This window comes from Apium graveolens, chromosome 6 (genome assembly GCF_009905375.1).
Source record: "Apium graveolens cultivar Ventura chromosome 6, ASM990537v1, whole genome shotgun sequence".
Classification (NCBI taxonomy): domain Eukaryota; kingdom Viridiplantae; phylum Streptophyta; class Magnoliopsida; order Apiales; family Apiaceae; genus Apium; species Apium graveolens.
Window position 1 is genome coordinate 14,856,686 of NC_133652.1, and position 24,155 is coordinate 14,880,840.

The following is a 24,155-nucleotide window of genomic DNA, read 5'->3' on the forward strand; positions in this document are numbered from 1 at the left end:
AATTTTTCAAGGAAAGTCAAAATTTGTTGACCTTAATTAATTAAAAAGGTAAATTTTGACCACATTTTGAAGTAATGGGGCAAAATTCAAATATAATTTCATTAAATAAGTTTTTCATCTATATATAAATAGATAAAATTCAAATGAAATTTATTTTATTTTATTCTATTTACTTATTATGAGTTATTCATTTTATTTACTAGTTAAATATACTCCGAGTAAATTAGAGAGTCGTACTTTACACCGATTTTCAAAATAGTGGCCAACTTTTCTTTCTGCATTTCAAAAAAAAATGGTTGCCGTCAACTCCCGTTAAATCTTCTCCGTTAACTAATATATTTAAAGTGAAAATTGCATATTGGTGGTCGTACTTCACATTTATTTTTAAAATAGTGGCTAAATTTTTAAAATTTTTAAATAATGACATTTTTAAATTTTTATTGTAGGAAGAGTTTTAAAGAGTTTTTCTAGATTGATCTTAATACTAGATGTCGATTAACAAATCATTATCACTTTTGTTATAAGTTTTTTCAATTAATGGATACTCTTCTCTATAATTTTGCTAAATTTTTTATTCATATTTTTTTTGTGAGGAGGTTGAAAAAATAGAGAAGTGGGGCACTTGATTAAATTAGAAGAATTGAAAAAACTGATAATTATTTAAGTTGTGTTTGTACTATTTGTTTAGTGATATATATGTTTTTGTGATGATAAAAACGTGAGTCCGGTTAGTAATTTGACGAAACCATTCTTTTAAAAGAAAAAAGATTTTAACAATTTATAAAAGTTTAACCATTATTTTGAAAATAAGTACGAAAAACAACTATTATTCTGTAAGTAATGATGAAAACTTAACGGGAGTTGAAAACAACCATTTTGTTGAAAGGCGGAACAAGAAGTTGGTAATTATTTTAAAAATTTGAAAATTTACCAATTATTTTGAAAATAAATGTAAAATGCTGCACCCTCATGTAATTTAGTCAATATACTCCATAAGATAAAGCCTCCACCGGGTAATATTTATTTTGAAGCAGCACCCCGATCCCATTGACGTGGAAGCTTGTAGGGAAGACACAAAACCAGCATTAGTCACCTCCCTTTCCAACGGAATGACAAACTTCAGTCGAAGCACGATTTTTCTAATTAAGCCCTAAATCACAGCACCAAAACTCAGGTATTAAATGCATGTATGATTTATGAAACCTGTATATTTATATATGATAGTATGTTTTCTTCAATCGTTTGTGGGTTTTGATCAACTATATATTGTACTTTACTTTACATCTCTAATTATTTTGTCCTCTTTTTTAAAGAAAAATTGAAAGTTTTCTGGTTGAATTGTTTGTATATATGGGATCTTGAAACATGTTAAATCCACTTTTATTAGTTGATATATGTAGCAAAATCTTATGCTTTCAGATTTTGTGACTTTGTGCAGCGAGCAATTTAATTACTACTTGTATGTAGCATCCTTTTAATTTTTGGTGTCCCTGCCTGTTTTTGTGTTCAGACTTATGGCTAGTGATGCGAAGAAAACTAGGCAATTTGAAAATGGAAGCGCAGCATTCGATAGGATCAGCAGCTTGCCCACAAGCTTAATGGAGTTGATCCTAGAACGCTTACCGACTCATGATGCAGCAAGGACAAGTGTTTTCTCTAAAACATGGAGGAATGTGTGGGGAATGCACCCCCGACTACATTTGGATGAACATTTTATCTCGCAATTGGTTTCTCAGAAGTTTTCCGAGTTAGATGAACAAAGTAAAATATTAGAAGTTTCCAGAATCATTACCGATATATTTTCAGCTCATAGAGGCCCAGTTTTGGATTTCCTTCTTTGCATTCCTCGAGACCTACCTATTCATCAATGTCAAGATATGGTTACATGGATTAAAAACATAGCAAACAGTGGTGTTAGGAAAGTGGAGCTTCTTAATGAATCACAAGATGCCTGCATTGTGCCCTCTCATTTCTTTTCTTGTTCGCAATTAACTCATTTGACCCTCATGAACTGCATACTAAATCCACCCCTTGGATTTGAAGGATTTCGTAACCTGATTAGTGTTGAACTTGTGTATGTCACAATTAATGCTGATATGTCATTCGGCACTCAACTCAAGGAATTGGAAATGGAAATCTGTACTGGGATTGAACATTTGGGACGCCAATTTAAACGTGAAAACAATCTCACTTTCTTGAGTATCATTGACAGTGAAGATATTGATTGGCAGTGGTTTGAATGCACCCAAAAGATGGAAGTTCTTAGGCTTGGGATGGATGAAGTGCCAAGTTCTGGTACGGAAATGATTACTTTAGACAAGCTACTTTGCAATATGCCTAGACTCAGTTCTCTTTTCCTTGATGGCTTCTTCCTCAAGGTAATCTTTAATATCCTACTAGTAATAAAATTGTTATTTAACTAATATAATTAGTTGTTGCAACTAAACATCTTACAAATTTATTTTTTTCCAATATACTCAGATATATACGTGTTTGTATGTAGATTCTTGAATCAGGTGCAGCTATTTTGAAGAAGTTTCCGAGAGCTATGGAGAACTTGAAATATCTGTACCTTCACCGTATTGAATTATATGATTTGATTCAAATTCAACATGTTCTTTGTTTGGTCAGAAGTTCACCTTATCTGCACACTCTTGACATCGATCTGGTGAGAACTTTTTTTCCCAATCTTATCATAATCCTAAGATATAGACTTGGAATAAACAGATTTTCTTATCAATGGACAAATTATGTTATCAAATAGTAGATATTTTAGAATACTGAATATACCATATTGGCTGCATATAAATGTGACCGTAGATGTTTTTGTGTTTCAACTTGTAACTAAGTATAATTCACAAAACATACCCCATATGTTTTTCCCTCTCCTATATGGAAAGAACTTAATTAAGCAAGGAATGAATTTTATTCAAGAATAAATGCTTTAAACCTACAATGTAAGGTATATTTTATTACACCGAGTGTCGGACATGTAACCTAACTCTGACTAGGACCCATATAATCTAAAAAAAATATAGCCCAAAACAGGCCTAAGAGAAGAAAAAAGAATGAAACACCCTAAAAGCCCCCCTCTCGAAGGCTTAGTCTAGCGGATATTCCTAGAAAAATGTGCAAATAAGTATTTGAAGTTGTGTAATTGACCTTACTCAAAAGAATTACCCTCTAAAAGGAAAAAGGTAGGGATGGAAAGAGGTTCCAAATCTTCATATGCACTAGAGAGAACAATACACTTCCAATTATGTTCTCAGGTTTGAGTTGACATATAAGGTTGTGCAATTGACATTAACAATTTATTAGTACCCAAAATCTTCAACTTCTTGAGAAGTATCTATCGGTGTTCTTAAAAAGCACTAAGCAGCTGCGAGCAGCGGAAGGACTTTCTAGAGGTTAAGGGTACACTTAATTTTAAGTGGTATAGCAATATATATTTGAATTTTTAATAAAATGTAATAAGTAAAATTAAAATTTAGATTATAGTGAAGTGAAAAGAATCTAAACATAAATGTTCATAACAAAAAAAAGCAATTTAATTTTGATTCTTATTATTGTTATATATTAAATAATATTAATCTTTTGAAACCAAAAAATCAGCAGCTCTACATCTCTTTGATCATGTAATACACTCAATGACCGATTATCCGCCTAAATAGGCTGTTTAATCTTGGAAAATGCTTAATTGTGTGCCTAGTACAAAATCGATACACTTTATGGTCCGATTCCGCTTAAGCATTGGCTTAGGCCTAGGCCTAGGCCGCTGCTCAATCTCCTTTATAGAACAGTACTGGTACCCATGAGTGAAGTTTTTTGGTGTAAAAATTTAAGAGTCGTTTCTCACTTGAAAGACCTTCATAGATCCTTTACAACACATAGAAATTAATATTGTGGTGAGTGTCTGTTTTTAATCCAAATGTGAGTATCTACCCCTTTGTTTATGTACCGTCTACACTCTGCATCATGCAGTAAGTTCTACACAATCTAAATTTGGAATCATATTTTCCCCTTGATTGTATGGTCGCTCCTACTCTAGTGTGAGATCCGTTTCTCATAAATACATAATACTTTCCTCCTTTAGATTTTATGCATAATCTTTTTAACTACAATAAAGATGACCTTACACAACCTCTGTATAAGTGATAGTCACTTTAAACTATAATTTTTACTCCCTTTCACTCAAAAGTTTTCTTTGCTCTTTTGAATAATATTTATTTCTTCTCTTCATTCTATAACAGGATTTAATATGAACTCATGTCTCTTTAAGAATTCACATTATATTTGAAAGTTTCTCCGCTCATCTCTTACAAAGTTGTATAAATGGTCGCATGGAGTCATAATTATATTATCAATCTATTTCGTGGCTGGTCAGGACAATTTGTCAGTTTTAGAGATTGGGTTTTATTATTCACTACTGTATCTTATTTTATATGGACAAGTTACAACTTATTATTAGAAGATACTATATGTTATCTACAATATTTCTGATAGTAACAAGAATCTTGAATGCATAGATATTCATTAAGAACTAACTGGATAGCTTCTATATTAACATCGTATATAGGATCATGGAGTACAGAGCAGTGATGGTATGGACTTATTGGACCTTGCGACGTTGTCGGACCACATGATTCGTCTTGAAACCCTTAAAATATACGACTTGATTGGTTCCCGTGCCGAGTTTCAGTTCCTTAAACTTTTGCTTACATCTTCCCCTTCGCTTAAACGGATTGAACTTAAAATGAAAGACATAGTTGATGATCCTACAGAAGAGTTTAGGATTTCACAAGAGTTGTTGCAGATCCCTAGAGCATCCAATTCTGCACAGATCCAGTGGATGTAGTAGCGAGCCTAGTGGCAGGGGTGACTGGTATATCTTGTGCAGCAGAGCTGTAGTTCTTCTGGCTTATTTCAAAACTCTTATTAAAGTGCACATTGAACCTTTTTTTTGGTGGTTGTAAAATCAATTGGTTATAACGAACTCATCAAGGTCCCTTATAACTTGTAACCATCTGAAGTAGCTTTTTTTTTGTGTGAGTAACTGGTACTTGCATTCAAATATCAAGATCTAAAACATGGGAAATAAAATCAGGAGGAGGAGTGGCGTACCACTCTCCTTTATCTGACATAGAATAGGCAGCTCTAGCTAACTCATGTGACACCGTATTCGCAGATTTAAACACAAACTAAATTAGCACTTGATTTACATGCTTTGATAAATGGACACAATCATCGACTATGGTTCCGAAAAATGATTCATCTGGAGCACTCTTACATGCCTGCACTATACTGTCTTTGAATCAGTTTCAAACACACACAATTCATACTATATCTCAATGATCCAAGACAGTGCTTCCTTTAGCGCAATAGCTTCTGCTTCTTTTGGTCTCCAAACCCTCTCTATCTTCTTACACATAGCTCTCATGAACATTCCATGTGCATCTCTGATAACCGCACCGCAGCAATTACTCATGTCCTGGAACACTACAGCGTCTACGTTAACTTTAATCCATCCTGCACTCGGTTTCTCCCACTTTCTTGCTTCAACTTCCTGTCAACCATTTGTAGTCGATAGCTGAGCTTCTCTCCAATCTCTCAGCATGTTGTTAGCTGCAGCCATAACTCCAAAGGCAGATCCATTTGCCCTATCCTAGACCCATTTATTTCTTCTGTTCCACAGACCCCAACACAGCATTCCCATCTGCACACATTGCTCTCTTAAACACTCGTCAAATATCCTTCGAATCACCATAAAAGCTAAGTCGTGAGGCGAATGTTGCACCATCGAAGACATTCCTGCCATAGACCATACTGTTTTTGCAAACTCACATGTAAACAAGACATGAGTATCTGTTTCAGTTTCAGAACGACACCAGGGACACGGTATACTGATGTTAACCTGCTTCGTTGCCAGTGCGTGAGCTGTAGGCAGACATGACTTACGAAATCGCCATAAGAAATTGAAAACCTTTCATGGTAATTTTAACGGCCATAGCTTAGTCCAATACAGCTTAAACGCATCTTCAGACATCCATCAATACCCATTCTTTACTGTAAACTCCCCTTTCTCCTCTAATATCCAAAATCATTAATCTGTGGTATCCTTCATCGGCAACGGGATTTGCTTAATTAGCTTAACATCTCGACTTTGGAAAATGTCATTAATGACATTATAATCCCATCAACGCTCGTCATCCTGCATTAAGCTATATATTGTTTTATCGTGTAGCTGCACATGCATTGGAGTCATTACATATCCATTATTCACCTCCGATAGCCAAGGAACACCCCAAACACATATATCTCTTCCATTCCCTATTCTTTTCCGAGCCCCTGCCTTGAACACCTCTATAGACGCCAATATACTTCTCCAAATGTAACTTGGATTTGTTCCTACTTCAGCATCTAAGAAACTCGAATTAGGATAATCTTTCGGCTTCATTACTGCAGAAACTAATGGGTTAGATCCCTTAAGTAATCGCCATCCCTGTTTAGCTAATATAGATAAACTAAACTTTCTTAACTCCCTAAGTCCAAACTCACCACAATTCTTAGGCATAAACAGTTTACACTATGACATCCACTTCACTCCCTTACTATTTACCCCATTCCCCCATAAGAATGCATTCATTTTTCTTTCATTCTCCTCACACATGGTATGTGGAATTAAAAATAAGCTCGTCCAGAAACTTGGTAGTGTTTGAGCTGAAGAGGACAGTAGAGTTACCTTCCTAGAGCGTGACAATTCACTTTGGGAATTAGACATACTAGAGTGCGATTCAGTTCAGCTCGTAGCTCTCCAGTTTCGAAAAATGTTCTACAAAACTTAGTCACATCTTCCCCTACTATCTCCCAAGAAGCTCGATAAAATCTCGGATTTAATCCATCGATCACAGGCGATTTATCTGAGTGCATAGTAAACACAACACGTTTAACTTCCTCCTTCACTATAGGCGTGACAAGCAATTGGCTCTGCACTTCTGAAACAACTAGAAGTTCGATTCTTGCCGGAAGACTTATTCCTGTATTGTACTGCATAACATATTATTGAAATAATCCGTGATAACCTCTTGAATTTCAGCATCCGTTTCCTTCCAATCCCCATTCTCATTTTTCAATTTTTTTAATTTTGTCTCCAGAAAAACCTAAGTCGTGCAAGCCACAATCCATTATTGCCACTGAAAATCCCTTCATCAATCTTCTAGGTTGCCTTTGCCCCCCGCTTTTCTCATCCATCAAAATAATATCATTAAAGTCTCCTATTATACTCCACGGTAACATTGAGGCTACTGATAGATCACGAAGCATATTCTAAGATTCAACCCATGTAGCTCTATCAGGAATGCCATAGTACCCGGTATATCTCCACCTTCCAATCAACACCTCCTCCGTGACCTTGTACGTTGATAGCAAAAGAAAGAATACTCAAAATACACCACTTTCCAGCTTCAAGTGCCCAAAATACCCACATGCGGGAAAAGTGCCCAAAATACACACTGAGATGCGTATTCAATTTTTTTTAAAAATACAAAGAATACGCATGTGATACATGTATATTCTCTAAGTGAATACGCATGTCTCACATGCGTATTCTTTGTATTTTTTTAAAAAATTTGAATACGCATGATGGTAATGCCTATTCAGTGGGTATTTTGGACACTTTTCCTGATGGGTATTTTGGTTTTTCACCCATAGCAAAACACCCTGAAAAACCTAATTTCTTACTAACTTTCTCTACGTTATTGCTTTTAACCGGAGTCTCACTAAAGCTCTGTTTGTTGTTGCATACAGTTACAACAGCTTTTTACTGAAAATCTGTCAGAAAATTATTTGGTAAATTCTAAAAGCTGCTGTCTCGAAAAGCGATTTTGGTCTAAAAGCTGCTATTAGCAAAAGCATGTCCTCCCATAGTTTTCGAAAAAGCTGTTTTCAGCTTTTGCAGGTAGTAACTATCAGTTTCACCATCAAACCTTCTAAAAAATATTATTTCTCTTCTATATATAATAGGAGAACAAGAGTATAATTTCATGAGATTAAAAAGTCTCATTGAAAAGACTATATTACCCATGTTTTTAATATCTATATAAAAGATGTGGTTGGTGGGAATCAAACTCAAGTTATTTCATTCAACTCTACAACCGTTTACCACTGCACCATATTGTCACATGTGCTTTTTATGATACACATAATATGTAAGTGTGCTAAATTAGTATTTTATTTAATTTTAACGATATTTACTTGAATTCCGCAAAAAAAAGGATAGTTAGTTGAATATTTATACACTTTATTTTAAAGAATTGAAATTACAGACAGAGAGATAGTTGGAACGCCAATTACCATCTGAAGTAGCTTAGCTTTCAGACATGAAAGATTATTTTGTTCTTTGCTTTTATATTTTTATTTAGCATTATACTTTATTATATTCCCAACTAAATTCTTTTTTAGTTAGTGTTCATGTCAGTTCTACTAACAAATTCTAAAGTCCCGAGTTTTAAACTAATATCATAAAAAATAGTAAAAAATCTAATATAAATAATTTTAAAAAAAATAAGATAAAAATAACCCTAGCTTTGCATAAATAACAAGCTACTTTAGTATTTTATACTAATAAATACATAGTAATTCATTCTAATTTATTTATACTTTATTTATTCTAATTTTATTCTAATGAAAACAATCATTATCATTTAGTTACCTTATTACTTTATATAATTTGTACCGTGGCGGTTGTGGATATATAACATGAATTTTCAATTTCGTAAGATTTAAATTGAAACTCTAATATAATTATGAATTCGTAAATATGATAAAATGGAATTATATAATTAAAAATTGTTTAACAATAAAATTTTTATTATTATTTTAAACTACAACATATTTTAACAATCAAATATAAAAATTAAATATTTTTTAATACACTTTTTTAAAAATTTAATTTGGTAAATCATATTATGTAATCTGTATTTTAAATTTTCATCATTTTTTCAATAACAGTACGAATTACATTTATTTATATTAAAATATAAAAGATACATTTGATAATATAATTTTCTTTGATAAAAAAATTATGATTTGTGAAATAGATTAAAAATTTAGAACCATGATATTTTATAAAAAATTATATATTTTAGTAATCTATTTAATATACATATAAAGATACACTTTTTTAAATAATAATTGTGAATTGAGACGGGGATATATTAATTAACGATCCTGTCTTTGAATTCTTTTATTTTTTCTTCAAATTCTTTTAATTTTATTCTTCAATCAGAACATGTGAAAAGAGGAAAAATCCCCAAATTATACTACCTTCCAACTCCAACTGTTAAAAAATGTTGATCGGTGATACGTTTCCCCCAAACTGTTTACTAAATATGTATTATGTTTATTTTCCGATTTGAGGCCACGGGAAACCGGAGCCGCTTTTGCGGTCCTTGTTTTTTCCGACATGGTTATTGTGTTTTGGTTGATTTAAACCGGATTTTAGATTGTGTATCAATTGTATGGATCGGTTGATATAGTTTAATTGAAGTTTTGTGTCTATTTTGGGTTGACATCGCCAAAACTCAGTAAAGGTTGGTGGCTTCATTATGTTGTTTCACCAGAAATGACGTGGTTGAGGTTGGTAGTTCTCGTTGAGGCTAAATCGGTGTTGCGGCATTGTTGGTGAACGAAATCGGAGACAAAATCGGTCGAACCTGTGATGGTTTGGGTAGGAATCGAGCTCGTCGGATAATGAAAAGCTCGCCGAAAATTCCATTAATTTCCACGTGTTCTTCATGGTCCGGTGACCCGTTAACCCGAATTCTAACCCGGGTTTTGACACGGTTTTGATCCGAAAATATACAATTATTTTCTTAAAAACATGATTCTGAGTTTTATTTTAAAAACAAATTTTAAAATCTTTTTATTTATTTAAATAAATTGATTAATTAATAAATTGATTTATTTCATAAATAAATTTGATTTATTTTAATTATTTTCCAAAATCCAGAATTTATTCATTTATTTATTCATTTTAATCGATTAAATTTTTTAGTGATTAATCATGTTCTTTAAATAATAATTTGATTTACCATTAATTAATTTCTAGAAATTATAAAAAAATATTTTAAATTCTGATTTTTCTTAAATAATTATTTAAAAACATGATTAATAAATAATTATTTTAGTTATCAATTATTTTGAAAATTAATTTGATTATACTCTTTAATGTTTATTCGTTTTAAATGAAATGAATGTTTCTAAAAATAAGAAAATGATCTATTTCCGACAAAAAAAAATTAAATCTCAATTTTTCGGAAACGAGTCAGCTTTTGATATTTTTTTATTTTAGATCCAAATTATTTTGAAATAGGGATTACATATTTTATAAAAATACGAATATTGATCTCATTTCGATTTTAACAATATTTTACGAACCTGTGTGATGATTTGACTTATGTGCTATGTGATTTATGTGCATAGTTGAGTCCTAATTGTCATCTTTATTTATTTTTTGAGTTATTTGTTATCGTATAGTTTGACAATAAGGTTTAGACGAGTAATCTTTTATTTATAGATACGAGTCGGACGAGGCGATATGAGCCAGGTGTAAATTATGTAGTAGTGTGTGTGTTAAAACTGAACTAGTTGTAAAACTTAACTAGATGTTTGGTTGTAGTATGCTTATTATCAGAGTTGTGTTGAGAATTTAAGTTGGGTTATAATAATTGTTATGTTTTTTATTCTTATTTCATACCATAACATGAGATCGATCCATGATAGTTATAGGGGGTCAAATGTATGTTTATATATATATATATTATCCAGGCTGGTTTCTGATATGGATACGAGATTTATATCGCATTTTTGGAAGGGATTCCAACAGGCTTGGGGTAAGAGGCTTAATTTTAGTACAGCTTATCATCCGCAGACCGATGGACAGTCAAAAAGGAAGATCCGGATGTTGGAAGATATGTTGAGGGAATGTGCTTTAGAGTGGACAGGTGACCGGGATAAGTATTTTTATCTTGTTGAGTTTGCGTATAATAACAGTTGGCACGCGAGTATTGATATGCCACCATTAAAGGCTTTGTATGGTAGGAGGTGTAGGGCACCATCTTGTTAGGATGAGATTGGTGAAAGAGTAATTGAAGGGCCAGAGTTGGTTAAAATTACTAATGAGAAGGTGGAGAAAGTTAAAGAAAGTTTGAAGGAAGCTCGACCTCGTCAAAAGAGTTATGCTGATCAACATCAAAAGTTTGGTGGATTTAAGTCAGGTGATTATGTGTTCTTGAAGGTATCGCCTTGTAAGGGTGTGAAGCGCTTTGGTATAAAGGGGAAGCTTAGTCCAAGGTATGTTGGACCTTTTGATGTTATGGAGAAAGTGGGGGAAGTGTCTTATAGAGTTGTATTGCCGCCACAACTACCTCATATGCATAATGTGTGTTTGATGTGTCTGTTTTTAGGGGCTATAAATATCATCCATTACAAGTAGTTCAGTATCCATTGCATAAGATTAGAGAGGACCTTTCCTGTGAGGAAGAAGCTGAGGCTATCTTAGCTCGAGAGGAGCGAGTTTTGAGGAAAAACATCATTTCGTTTGTGAAGGTTTTGTGGAAAAATCATTCTGAGAGAGGCTACATGGGACTTTAAAGAATCTATTCATAAGGATTATCCGCATTTATTCGATTCAGGTATGAGTATTTAGTTTCTCTTGATTCTGGGGACGGAATCCTTTTAAGGGGGTATATATGTAATATATGTGAATTTTAATAATAATAATAATAATAATAATAGTAATTAAATTTGAATTAAAAAATTAGAATTAGAATAAATTATATTATATTTCTTATTTAGAAAAGGTTTATAAATGAAATTGAGTTTTGGAGTCCTATTAGAATTTGGCTGTCTGTGATTATATTCGATATATATATAGTATCACATGTATGTTCCATAATTCAAACCCTAAACCATGAAATCAGATAAATCAGAGAGATGGAGGAGAGCCGCGTAAAAAATATTAACAGGGCAGAGAGAAGAAATACGGGTGAGCAGATCAGGAGACGAGAGGTAGTGTCATACTTACTTACACAAAAGATAAAGGTATTCCTATTATCGTTTCTCCGACATGAATATAAATCTAATGTAATATTCATATGATTGCATAGCTTGCTCTTGCTTGTGTTAATTCTTATACCATGTATACAACTCTAGTATTAAATTTTTCATTATTATACATATGTGCGGTACACTACATGACTTATTTTATGTTGTCTTTGTGTTAAACTTTTCAATCACTTAGTATGTATGGTGTTAGGGGATAAATACTACCACCGAGTTTGAGAGGGTTCATTTATATATATTTATAATTTTATATTAAGTTTTTATTTGTTATGGTATATGTTTGTTATTATAAGTTCGTTTGCTAAACCAACAGAGGACCTATGAACCCATGCTCTATTTTGATCTTATGTGCGCATCATGTACATATTATTTTAATTAATTGGCATGTGGAGTTTATTTTAAAATATATTTTTTTATATTAGCAACTTCAATTGTTTATGTACATGCATGGTAATGCTCTCTCTTAAATCATGGTACTATGTAATTATTTAAATGTTAGGTACTAATGATGGTATGTGTACTTTGCGATATCTAAATATTGTTACTTAGTCTAAGTTTTGCCAGAGGTGGCCATGTCATACGAGGAAGCTTGGTATACAATATTTGATAAATATATGTCACCATATCTTGGCCTAACTTAGTTATATTAGTTCAGTTATATTAGTTCATAGTAATTCATTGATAATTGGCTTGTAAGATTGTAATATTGAAACTAGAACTAGTGCGTAGTGTTACAGCATGTCAGGTGACTCTAATGTCATATAATATAATATTAAGAATAAGTTACTAACTTAATTTAGTGAATATTTTAATTGTTATAAAAACAAACACTAAATAATATTTTATATAATTAGGTCCGGAGCCGGGAGTTTAGAAGATCGTTGTGAATTTTGATAGTATTTTAGTTCCGATATTTGAGTTACGGATTTTGTCCCTTTTTATTATGTGCTACTTCTCTTAGACATTAAATATATTTGAGTCGTTTCGTTCTACTTCCTATTTGTTCCGTTAAAATTCCTTTTGATCTCATTGACTTCCGAAAATTGCTTCAAAATGGATTTGCAAAATTATAAATATCTGTTTATTCTGTTTTCAAATATTATTTATGACACCCTATGGTTTGCAAATTTGAGTTACTTGTATTAGGTAATTTTAATTTTTGCGAGAATATTTTATTTTAAACCCTTATTGAGATTTAGGGTATACCGAGTTAACCAGCTGTAGGGGTACTATAGAGGTACTACAGCCATGCCATTGTGGCATCAGTGACATGATACTTCCGTGACAGTATGATTGGTCACGGCGTATCCTTCTGTTATTTCTTGTGAGGAGCTTTTGGCCATTTTGATTTTTGTTCAGGATACGTGGGTGCACCTAGAGTTTGATCTGTGATTTGATTTATGGTGACATTGTATATGTCGTACACATTATTAATTCTGTTGCACGCATTAGGTACCCTATGATGTGTGTATTTGTATGTGTTCTGATCTCGGTATGAAATATCATAACCCCTCGTTGTTTCAGCCTTACTTTATTTAAATTGTTGATTTATTATAAATTGTAGATTAATTATTTATGATCTCTTTTTTATAAACTGTATTCCAAATCCGTACTGGGCGTTTGGCTCATGCCGTATTCTGTTGTTGGCGAGTGCCTAGGGGGATCTGGGACTGTGTGATGGAGAGTTACCGCATTTATTGATTAGGATTACGGACTTTATCATTATCTAGACTTAATTACTTAATTATTTAATTATAGATTTCTACATGTATATTATTGATTTAGATATTTTGGAGATTTAATATTATTTTGGAGATTTTAGACTTTTAAATTATTATTAGAAATATATTAGTGCTCTGTTGGCAGGTTTTTGGATTTTAAGTAATATCTCCATTTTATTTTAAAGAAGGGGTGTTACACATAACACTTTTGAAACCGTTTTGTAAGTAATGTACTTAGAGAGCTCCTTAAAAAGTGTTATGCGAGTGAATTGAACTTGCATAGCATTGACTTACATAGCACTTAAAAGCGCTATGTAACCTCAAAAATAAACGCTATGCAAGTTGAAATCTGTAGTAATGAAAAATATCAAAATATCAAATCGGTTTGAAACAAGAGGTTTTAAAATTCAATTATAAATATATTAAATATGTAACTCATCTATACTATATTATAATAGACGAAACATTAAAAGTTTGTAGACGGTCGGTCGGTAATTGTTGAATTTACTTAATTACCCTTGAGTAAATACCTAATTTAATTAATTTATTAAAATCAACTTCTTATGTTATTTTCCTTACTTTAGTTACAACCACAAGGAAACTATGTTATAAAATAAAATCACTCATGGACCTTAAACCAATCTCACGTAGACATCATCCTATAGTCCGCGGTAATTGCCAACTAATTTTAAGTTAGACGATAACGTAGATGACTGCTGCAACGGGGAATTAGAACTAATTTGTAATTTGAACCAACTCGAAAATTGTTTGTCCTTAGCTATACTTAACTATAATAATTTATACTATCTATACAATAGTATAATAATCGGAATGAGTTATATTTTATTTCAATGGTTATTCTATATTTTAGTTATTAAAAATAAAAATAAACAGTGTTATATACATGTTAAACTACTAAATTACTAAATTTAGTCTCCTTATTTCGCTAAACCACGATCAAAACTTATCCTACTAAATTATGATCACAACTTCTTCCTAATTTTTTTATTATTTTTATTATAAATCTATATTTATTATTTCCAAATTCATGTAGCGACTTTTCTGATTAAGCCCTAAATCATAGCTACTACAAGTCTATCACCGAAACTCAGGTATCAAATCCATATATGATTTCTATTTATTGATGTATGTTTTATTCATTCGTTTCTGTGTTTCGATCAACTATTGTACTTAAGGTTAGATCACGAATTTCGTCCCCCCCTTTTCCTTTAAATTTGAAAGTGCTATGGTTGAATTGTTTGTTTCAATTACGATCTTGAAAACATGATGAATTCACATTCATGTAGCAAAATTTTATGCTTTTAGATGTTGTGACTTTGTACTGCGAGCAATTTAATTACTATTAGTCTGTAACATCCTTTTAAATTTGTGTCCCTGCCTGTTTTCGAGTTCAGACTCATGGCTAGTGATGCGAAAACTAGGCAATTTGAATGTGGAGGCGCAGCAGTTGATAGGATCAGCAGCTTGCCCACAAGCTTAATGGACTCAATCCTAGAACGCTTACCGACTGATGATGCAGCAAGGACAAGTGTTTTCTCCAAAACATGGAGGGATGTGTGGCCAATGCGTCCCCGAATACATTTGGATAAAAATTTAATCTCAGAATTGGTTTTTGAGAAGTTTTCTGAGTTAGATGAACATACTCAATTATTAGAACTTTCACAAACAATTACTGATATATTTTCAGCTCATAGAGGCCCAGTTTTGGATTTCCTTCTTTTCATTCCTGAAAACCTGCCTATTCATCAAACTCTAGATATGGCTATATGGATTAGAAACATATCAGACAGTGGTGTTAGGAAACTGAAGCTTCTTAATGAATCACTCTATAACCCCTTCATTGTGCCCTCTCATTTCTTTTCCTGTTCGCAATTAACTCATTTGACCCTCGTGAACTGCGAACTAAATCCACCCTTTGGATTTGGAGGATTTTGTAACCTGATTAGTGTTGAACTTAAGTATGTCGGAATATATGCTGACACGTCATTAGGCACTCAACTGAAGGAATTGGATATGGAAGTTTGCACTGGGATTGAACATTTGGGATGCCAGTTTAACTGTGAAAATAAGCTCACTTCATTGAGAATCGTTGACTGTGAAGCAATTTATTACCAATGGTTTGAATGCATCCAAAAATTGCAAGTTCTTGAGCTTGGGATGAATGAATTGCCAAGTACCGGTAAGCAGGTGATAACTTTGGACAAGCTAGTCCACAATATGCCTAGACTTAGTTCTCTTTTTCTTGATGGCTTCTTTCTCAAGGTAATCTTTAACTTAATTGTTATTAACTACTATAATTAGTTGATCCAACTAAATTTAATTGTTATTAACTACTATAAATAGCTGATCCAACTAAATGTCTCACAGTTTAATTTATTTTTCGATGTACTTAGATATATTTGTTTTTGTATGTAGATTCTGAAACCAGGTGCAGCTAGTTTCATGAGGCTTTCAAGAACTATGGAGAACTTGAAATATCTGTACCTGCACTGTATTGAATTGTATGAATTGGATCAGAGTCAACATGTTCTTTGTCTGGTCAGAAGTTCACCTAATCTGCAACTTCTTAAAATCGATCTGGTGAGAACTTTTTCCCCAATCTTGTTATAATAAAATTTTACATACTTTTTAAGGTTTCTGCTGGGGACTCCAGAACTCATAATTTAAAGAGAAACATGGAATATATCTCTATTCAAGTATAATTTGTAAAGCATACACTAGATGTTTTTTTCTCTATTATTTAGAAACAACATATGTAAGAACGGAATGAATTTTATTCAATATAAATGCCTTAAATCTATAACTATAGGTATGCTTTAATTTTGCACATAAACCTAAAATACTAAAATTAGAAAACGGAGTGTTGGACCCGTAACCTAACAGTATTCAGAATATATAGGACCGATATAATCTAAAAGAAGATATAGCCCAACAGGCCTAAAGAAGAGAAAAGAAAGAACACCCTAAACCCACCCCCAGCCCTCCACCCCCCACAAGGATTAATTTAGAAGATATTTGTAGGAAATATGTGTATAAGAATCCAAAGTTCTTGTAATTACCTCACCGGAAAAGAATTCCCCTCAAAGTAAAGAGATATATGTATGAAAATGGAGGTGCAGTAAAGAGAAAAACACACTTCCCTTGAGTGCTTTGAGTGCTTGACTGCTTTTTTAGTTTGTTGAATATCATAAATCCTGTTGGGGTCTTCATGTGACACCTTAAGGTTTTCAGAGGAGTTGGTTATTACATGATATCAGATTTCGGTTTATGGGGAGTCTCCGGTTGAAGTCCTCCAACCACCATCTATCTAATTTACATATTTGTTGATATTAGTTTTGGTAATTGATATATTTTTGGTTATGTAATTGTCTGCTCAATCGACACGATTGAGAGGGATATATTGTTGAATAGCTGGGCCTTCTAGTGGTTAAGTGGACACTGAAATGGAGTACCTTCTAGCGGTTAAGTGGACACTGAAATGGAGTTTTAAGCAAATTAGCAATATATATTTAAATTGATTATTTATTGTCTATTACTATATGTAAACTTAAAATTATGTTATAATAAAATAACAATAAAATAACAGGAATCAAAACATAAATGTTCTTAATAAAATTTGTCACTATAGATCGATTGTCCCTACCTAACTGACAAATTATTTTCAAATGTATATATTCTTATAGTTGTATTAAAATAAATATAATATGTTAAAATTAAATATTCAGCAAGTTGACATATCTTTGACTACTTGATCGGCTGAATATGACGGATAATCTTTAAAAATGCTTAATAATGCATTAAATGATAACCCTCTCTGGATTACACTATGTAATCCATGTTTCAAAATGAAAACCCTTTATGGTCCGATTCCGTATAAGCATCTGCTTAGGAAGCTGCTGAGTTTGCTTTTTAGAACACTGGTATGCATTAGTGTGCAGTTGTTTAGTTATATGCTCACATGCAAGGCCCTCATAGATCCTTCACAACACATTGGAAGTATTACTAAATATTATGGTGAACATCTGTTTTCCTTCCAAATGTATGATAGTAGGCATCTCAATTGATCAAAAAAAAAGAAATGCTTGATATTTTGGTATCTATCCCTTCGGTAATATACATCATAAAGTAGGTTTACACGGTCTAAATTTGGAAATATTTTGATCCCCTTGATTTTGTGTTTTCACTCCTAAAAATTTGAAAGTTCCCTTTCTCATAAATACATAGCCACTTTCCCTCTTTAGCTATTTACGGTATCTTTTCTACTGCAAGAAAGGATATATATTTATTCATTCAGAACTAACTGAATAACTTTAGTATTAACATTTTATATACCTGTCAATGAAAAAACATTTTATATAGCTTCATGGAGTACAGAGCGATGATGGAGTAGACTTATCAGACTTCGCGGTGTTATCAGACCCCATGATTCTAAGCCGACTTGAAACCATTATGATATTTGACTTGGTTGGTTCCCTCACGGAGTTTCAGTTGATAGAACTTTTTCTTGTGTCGTCCCCGTCGCTTAAACGGATTAAACTTAAGACACTCACAATGAAGGATCCTACAGATGTGTTCAGGATTTCACAAGAGGTGGAGCAGATTCCTAGAGCATCTAAATCTGCACAGATCCAGTGGATGTAATAGCTGGCCTAGTGGCAGGGCAGACATGTCTTGGAAGCAAATGTTTGAAGCTTGTAAACTTTAAATAAATGTATGTTGTGTATGTTGTGGAGAAGAGCTGTATTTTGGCTTATCTTAAAGGAAAATGCTTGTTGTACAGAATTGTGTACAAAGTTTTGTACACAATAACATGTGCTGTGTTTTAATTGGAATGGGCATCCTGTATTTACATCAACTAAACCAATTAAAACATCCCACATCAATTGTCATGTCATTATGTACAAATTTTTTGTACAAAATTCTCTACACCTAGCATTACTCTATCTTAAAACTCTTCTTTTATATTTGTTTTTACTTTATCTAAATATGAATAACAGCACGGGTTCGGTCTCTTACAATCGCGTGTACGGGATTGTGTAAGGGACGTTTTATCTAACACGCTACTCCATGCCATAGGATCTATATTTTAAGGATCCATGTTGTAGGATTTTTTTGTCGATCCGTAATAATTTTCCGTGGATCGGAAATCTCCTTTAGGCGGAAAAAAAGGTCCCATCCTCGAAAATGCTCTTAAAAATACAGATCTAATAGTTGGGGAGAGTGTGTTATATAAGCTCTCCCTGATAGGCGAATTGGACCAGCACCCTAACAATAAAACTGAAAACTTGAAGCAAAATTCAGGTTGCAACTCTGACCCGTTGTTGCTCCCTTTCTCAAATTTCTACTTTGAATTAAGCAAAGGAGACCCATTCTCGTTACTGAACCTGCAGTCTCTTACCTTAACCCATCTTAAGCGACATGAAGAAGTTTTCGTTTTTCTAGACTGGCTTTGATATTGAACTCCGCAAAGCCCTTTAAACTTGTAAGTTGTAACTGTTTGAAACTCACTGCACCTATGGAGTTTTTTTTAAGAGGGAGAGAGTAGAAAAATTCACTAATCCTTGTGAAATTTCTTGGAGAAAGTTTACTATGAAAGTAAAAAATGATTGCTAAGTAAGATTAAATTCTTACCATAAAATGAAAACTTTAAAATCTCTCATTTGATTTTTATCAAGAGGCTTTTGGTAAAAAATGTTAGGTTCTATTTGTTCAACTCATGATATTAGTTTTTTTCTGCAATTATCACCTTTACACCCGTTTAGGTAAAGGAAACAATAAAATGGTAGAGTAATGTTGGTAGTTCGGTTTAATCTTTCTTATTTTTAGGATTTAATATTTTAATAATCTAATAATTACATTATTAAATATTTTAAATTAACAAATAAATAAAAACCAAATTCTAATCAACACACTTGAGAGTTTCTCACTGAAACTCAATTACCTCACATGTCCGGTCTCCCCCTTCATCTTCTTCTTCTTCCACTCTCCAATTCAAAAATACCAGCACTTATAGTAACGGAATATTAAAAGTTTGATAATTAATCGGTGGGTATTTACTAAAATTACTTACATACCCTTATTAAATAATATAATATTAAAACGGTTAGAAGTAGATTTCTAATTTTTTTATTAAACTAATTAGGGGCCAAGTATATATACTGTACTTTCACACTATACAACATACCCAAAAACCTATTATCGAAAAACAATACACTAAACCTATTATCCAAAAACAATACACTAGCAAGAGGTTATAAAGGACCAAAGCACCCAAGTTGTATTTTATTAAATTTTATTATTTGGACCTAAAATAGGAAATAAACACTAATTTGGATCTTCATTATTTTAATTTTCTTTAAAAGTCTTATTACTTTAGATTTAAAATTAAAAAAATTAAATTAAAGATAATCTCGATCTGTGTTTAAATAAAATTAAAATCTACTTGATTAGTTGTCAAAATATAATGTAAGCTTAAACATGAGTGGGATCACTGATCCGCCCCTAATAGCCGAAAAATAATTAAAGACTTTTTTAATTTCTATAATATTTATACTATTTTATTAAAACAAATTTAGAGATTATTTGTTAGTCAGAGTAATAACATTAAACTAACACAAATTAATATATATTATTGACATTTGGTAACAAAATTTATATAAATGATTAAACCAAAATTAAAATATAAAAAGTTAGATCAACTAAAACTTCCTCGAAAAAACATATCAGCTAAAACTCAATAATATGTATTTTTATTCGGGCTAACATAAAAATTTATTATTGATCCGGTTTTAAAAAGATCAAAATAAAATAAATCCTAATAACATTAGTTGAATTTGGTCGGTATAATGATCTTAGGCTAATAAAAAATAAGGTATATAATTGATATGGACTAAAATAATCAAACTAAAATTATCAGTATAATATTGATCTTAACTAAAATTTATCTTTTAATTCAAACATAATTATATTTTCTAGAAACCCCTCTAAATCTCAATAAATATCAATGAAACTATATATTTCGTTCATTAATATTTTTTTTTTTAAAATACTACTTATTTCAATATTATCAATAACTTTGACAAAAATAATTCACTAACTTATACACATGTATATATATTTATGACTATTATCAAATCATTTATATTTAAAATTTAAAATAAATAAATTAAATCTTAAAAAATTCACTTCAAATGAAATTCAAAAAATATATGTTGTTAAAAATAATCTGTGCATCGTAGAGGTTCTAAGCTAGTAAGTATTAATATTATAAATTTTGAAAATTTTTGCACATAACTAATATAACAATACAGACTTATTTTCTTTAATTTACACATAAGTTTACTAAATATACTAAGTTTTTATGAAATTTATAAATCTCTTAAAATTTTAAACAATTTAAATTAGTAATTTGCTTTTTCTTTTTCAAGTTTTTTAATTTTTTAAAAAAATCTAAGATATTCAATAATAAAATTTAAAATAACATTAAGCTCGATAAAATAATCTAAGATTTTTCTTTAATTTGCATTTGTCCTCTAAGACAAAATCCATATCTATACTATAATATAATAAACAAAACATTAAAAACTTGGTTAGTTGGTGGTCGGCCAATTTTAATTCTAATTGATATTAATGTTAACTTTCTCTATCGATTTAAATTTTCGTTCATATTGAATTTTATATTATTCTAATTGATATTTATGTCCACTTTTATAAACAATTTAAATTCTAGTTAATATTAAGCTCTATATTATTTTATTGATATTGAAGTCAACTTACATTCCAAATATAATTTTATTTAAATTAAATTCTAAAAAAACTTTTATTATAACAACCAATTTAGATAATATTTAGTTAAACTATAAAATAGATATTAATATTTTCCTCTATTAATTTAAATTATAATTCATATTGAACTCTATATTAGTTTAATTGATGTTCAAGTCATCTTTTATAAACAATTTTAATTTTAATTTATATTAAGCTCTATATTATATTATTGATATTGAAGTCAACTTAATCTCCAAATATAATTTTTATTTAATTTATTTCTTGAACAATTTTTATTGTAACAACCAACTTAGTTAATTTTTATTTAAATTATAAAATAGATATTAATATCTATTAGATATAATAAATATTTACACATATATAATCTAAAAATAATTACCCTTGCAAGATAAAATAAAATAATTTGCACTTTTCATTCGAATTAAAATAAAAGTATACTATTAATCTCGGATATAATAAAATTTAAAAAAATGTAATTAATTGCATTTGGTTAATATGATTATGTATCGGTCTAACACAAAAATAATAAATATTATTGATAAGTTACATTGAGCTGAGTTTAAACAAAATAACATAATCTATTCATCCCCATTAAAAAATATTAAATAATTGATCCAAACTTAAAAAAAAGCAAAATATAATTCGACCAACTAAAACACCATATATAATATTAATCGGGATTAAAATAAATTATCCTATTAATCATGATTTAAAAATTTTTAATTGAAATTTAAAATAATTACTTAGCTTTGATTAAAACACAATAATGTAATAATGTAATCGGGGGACTTAGTTAAAACACATTAATTTAAACTTTTGATCCCCAATAAAATAAAATTAATATAGTAGTAATCATAATTTGCATATTATTCATCTTAACTAAACCTTACTTTTAATTAAACTTTAATATTTTTGTGAACACAAATAAAAAAATGAATAAAACTACATCTCTTATTTAGTTTATATAATAATTTTAAAATATCTCTAATTAATGAAATTATTAACACATACATGTATTAATATATTTATCATTAAATCATACTATTTAAAAATTTAAGTGAACAAATTTAAATATTTAATTCAAATTATTTTCTTACAAAAAAATATATTTAATTATATAAAGTCTGCATCAGTTTTAATCTAGTTAATATAAAAATCAAACTAACATATTTTATATAAGAATTCTAGTTTGCTTTTCAATGAGGTTCACCATCACTTATTTATTTTAACGTATTTAACAACAAAAAATATAAATTATTTTATAATACATTGTCGTATTTCAAAATACTTATTCACCTTAGACAAGTTTCAAACTAATCAAATTTTAATTAATTTTATATATATCATATATTTATTTTTTAAAAAATTGTACAAAATATAAATAATTCTTATTAATATATATTTTATTAAAAATAAACATGTAAAAAGTAATTTTTCAAGGGAAGTCAAAATTTGCTGACCTTAATTAATTAAAAAAATAAATTTTGACCACATTCTGAAGTAATAAGGAAAAATTAATTCAAATATAATTTCATTTAATAAATTTCTCATCTATATATAAATAGATAAAATTAAAATATTATTTATTTTATTTTATTCTATTTACTTATTATGAGTTATTTCATTTTATTTACTAGTTAAACCTAGTTAAATATAGTTTGAAAAACCTAAATAACCATTTTTAAATAACAATTGTCCAATATACCCACCAGAATTTTAAACTGTTCAAAATACCCACTTGATACTCCATTTTTAGTGGAGTATAGGTACCCTGATACTCGTTTGTCAGTGTAATATCGACTCATATACTCCTTTGTCGGTGGAGTAACATGTGAGATACTCGTTTGTGAATGGAGTATCATCTAAAATTTTAAATTTTTATGTTTATTTTTTAAAATACTTTTTAAAAAAATTAAAAATTATATTCCACTGGAAAAGGAGTATCAGGACTGATACTCCACTAATAGAGGAATATCTTCCATGATACTCTGACAAAGGAGTATCATCCTAATACTCCATTGAACGTGGCGTATCATCCTGATACTGCAGTATTAGTGGAATACCGGAATATCTAGTGGGTATGGGCACCTTTTTTCACAATGGGTATTTTGAGTAAAAGGAGATCTAAAAGGTATTTTGGTCATTTTTTTCTTAAATATACTCCATAACAAAAAGGCTTCACCGGGTAATATTTATTTTGAAGCACCACCCCGATCCCGTTGACGTGGAAGCTTGTAGGGAAGACACAACACCAGCATTTGTCACGTTCCTTTCTTTAACCATACAAAACAGTTTCAATTTTTTTCCAGTGGAATGAAAAACTTCAGTTGAAGCACGATTTTTCTAATTAAGCCCTAAATCACAGCACCGAAACTCAGGTATTAAATGCATATACGATAGTATGTTTTATTCAATCGTTTGTGGGTTTTGAACTATATATTGTAATTTACTTTACATCTCGAATTATGTCCACTATTTTAAAGAAACACTGAAAGTGCTCTGGTT

The 24,155-nt window shown here is 30.7% G+C and overlaps 2 protein-coding genes across 2 annotated transcripts; both read left to right on the forward strand.

The window, feature by feature from the left end:
• The first annotated feature begins 1,024 nt into the window (after nt 1-1,024).
• Nucleotides 1,025-18,722, forward strand: LOC141667809 (F-box/FBD/LRR-repeat protein At1g13570-like). Its single transcript, XM_074474431.1, has 6 exons — nt 1,025-1,174; nt 1,511-2,378; nt 2,504-2,668; nt 15,257-16,124; nt 16,278-16,442; nt 18,222-18,722. Exons 4-6 carry the CDS (start codon nt 15,261-15,263, stop codon nt 18,501-18,503), a joined length of 1,311 nt encoding a protein of 436 aa, XP_074330532.1. The 5' UTR covers nt 1,025-1,174; nt 1,511-2,378; nt 2,504-2,668; nt 15,257-15,260; the 3' UTR covers nt 18,504-18,722.
• On the forward strand, nt 1,515-4,855 carry LOC141664654 (F-box/FBD/LRR-repeat protein At1g13570-like). Its single transcript, XM_074470608.1, has 3 exons — nt 1,515-2,378; nt 2,504-2,668; nt 4,577-4,855. The coding sequence occupies exons 1-3, from the start codon at nt 1,515-1,517 to the stop codon at nt 4,853-4,855; spliced, it is 1,308 nt and encodes a 435-aa protein (XP_074326709.1).
• Nucleotides 18,723-24,155: the final 5,433 nt, after the last annotated feature.

Bases quoted from the DNA above. Each gene is read 5' to 3' on its own strand.
- LOC141667809 (XM_074474431.1), top strand. From the start codon at position 15,261: ATGGCTAGTGATGCGAAAACTAGGCAATTTGAATGTGGAGGCGCAGCA. The intron at 16,125-16,277 runs GTAATCTTTAAC...TTTTGTATGTAG, and splicing joins TTGATGGCTTCTTTCTCAAG to ATTCTGAAACCAGGTGCAGC. The intron at 16,443-18,221 runs GTGAGAACTTTT...CATTTTATATAG, and splicing joins AACTTCTTAAAATCGATCTG to CTTCATGGAGTACAGAGCGA.
- LOC141664654 (XM_074470608.1), top strand. From the start codon at position 1,515: ATGGCTAGTGATGCGAAGAAAACTAGGCAATTTGAAAATGGAAGCGCA. The intron at 2,379-2,503 runs GTAATCTTTAAT...GTTTGTATGTAG, and splicing joins TTGATGGCTTCTTCCTCAAG to ATTCTTGAATCAGGTGCAGC. The intron at 2,669-4,576 runs GTGAGAACTTTT...CATCGTATATAG, and splicing joins ACACTCTTGACATCGATCTG to GATCATGGAGTACAGAGCAG.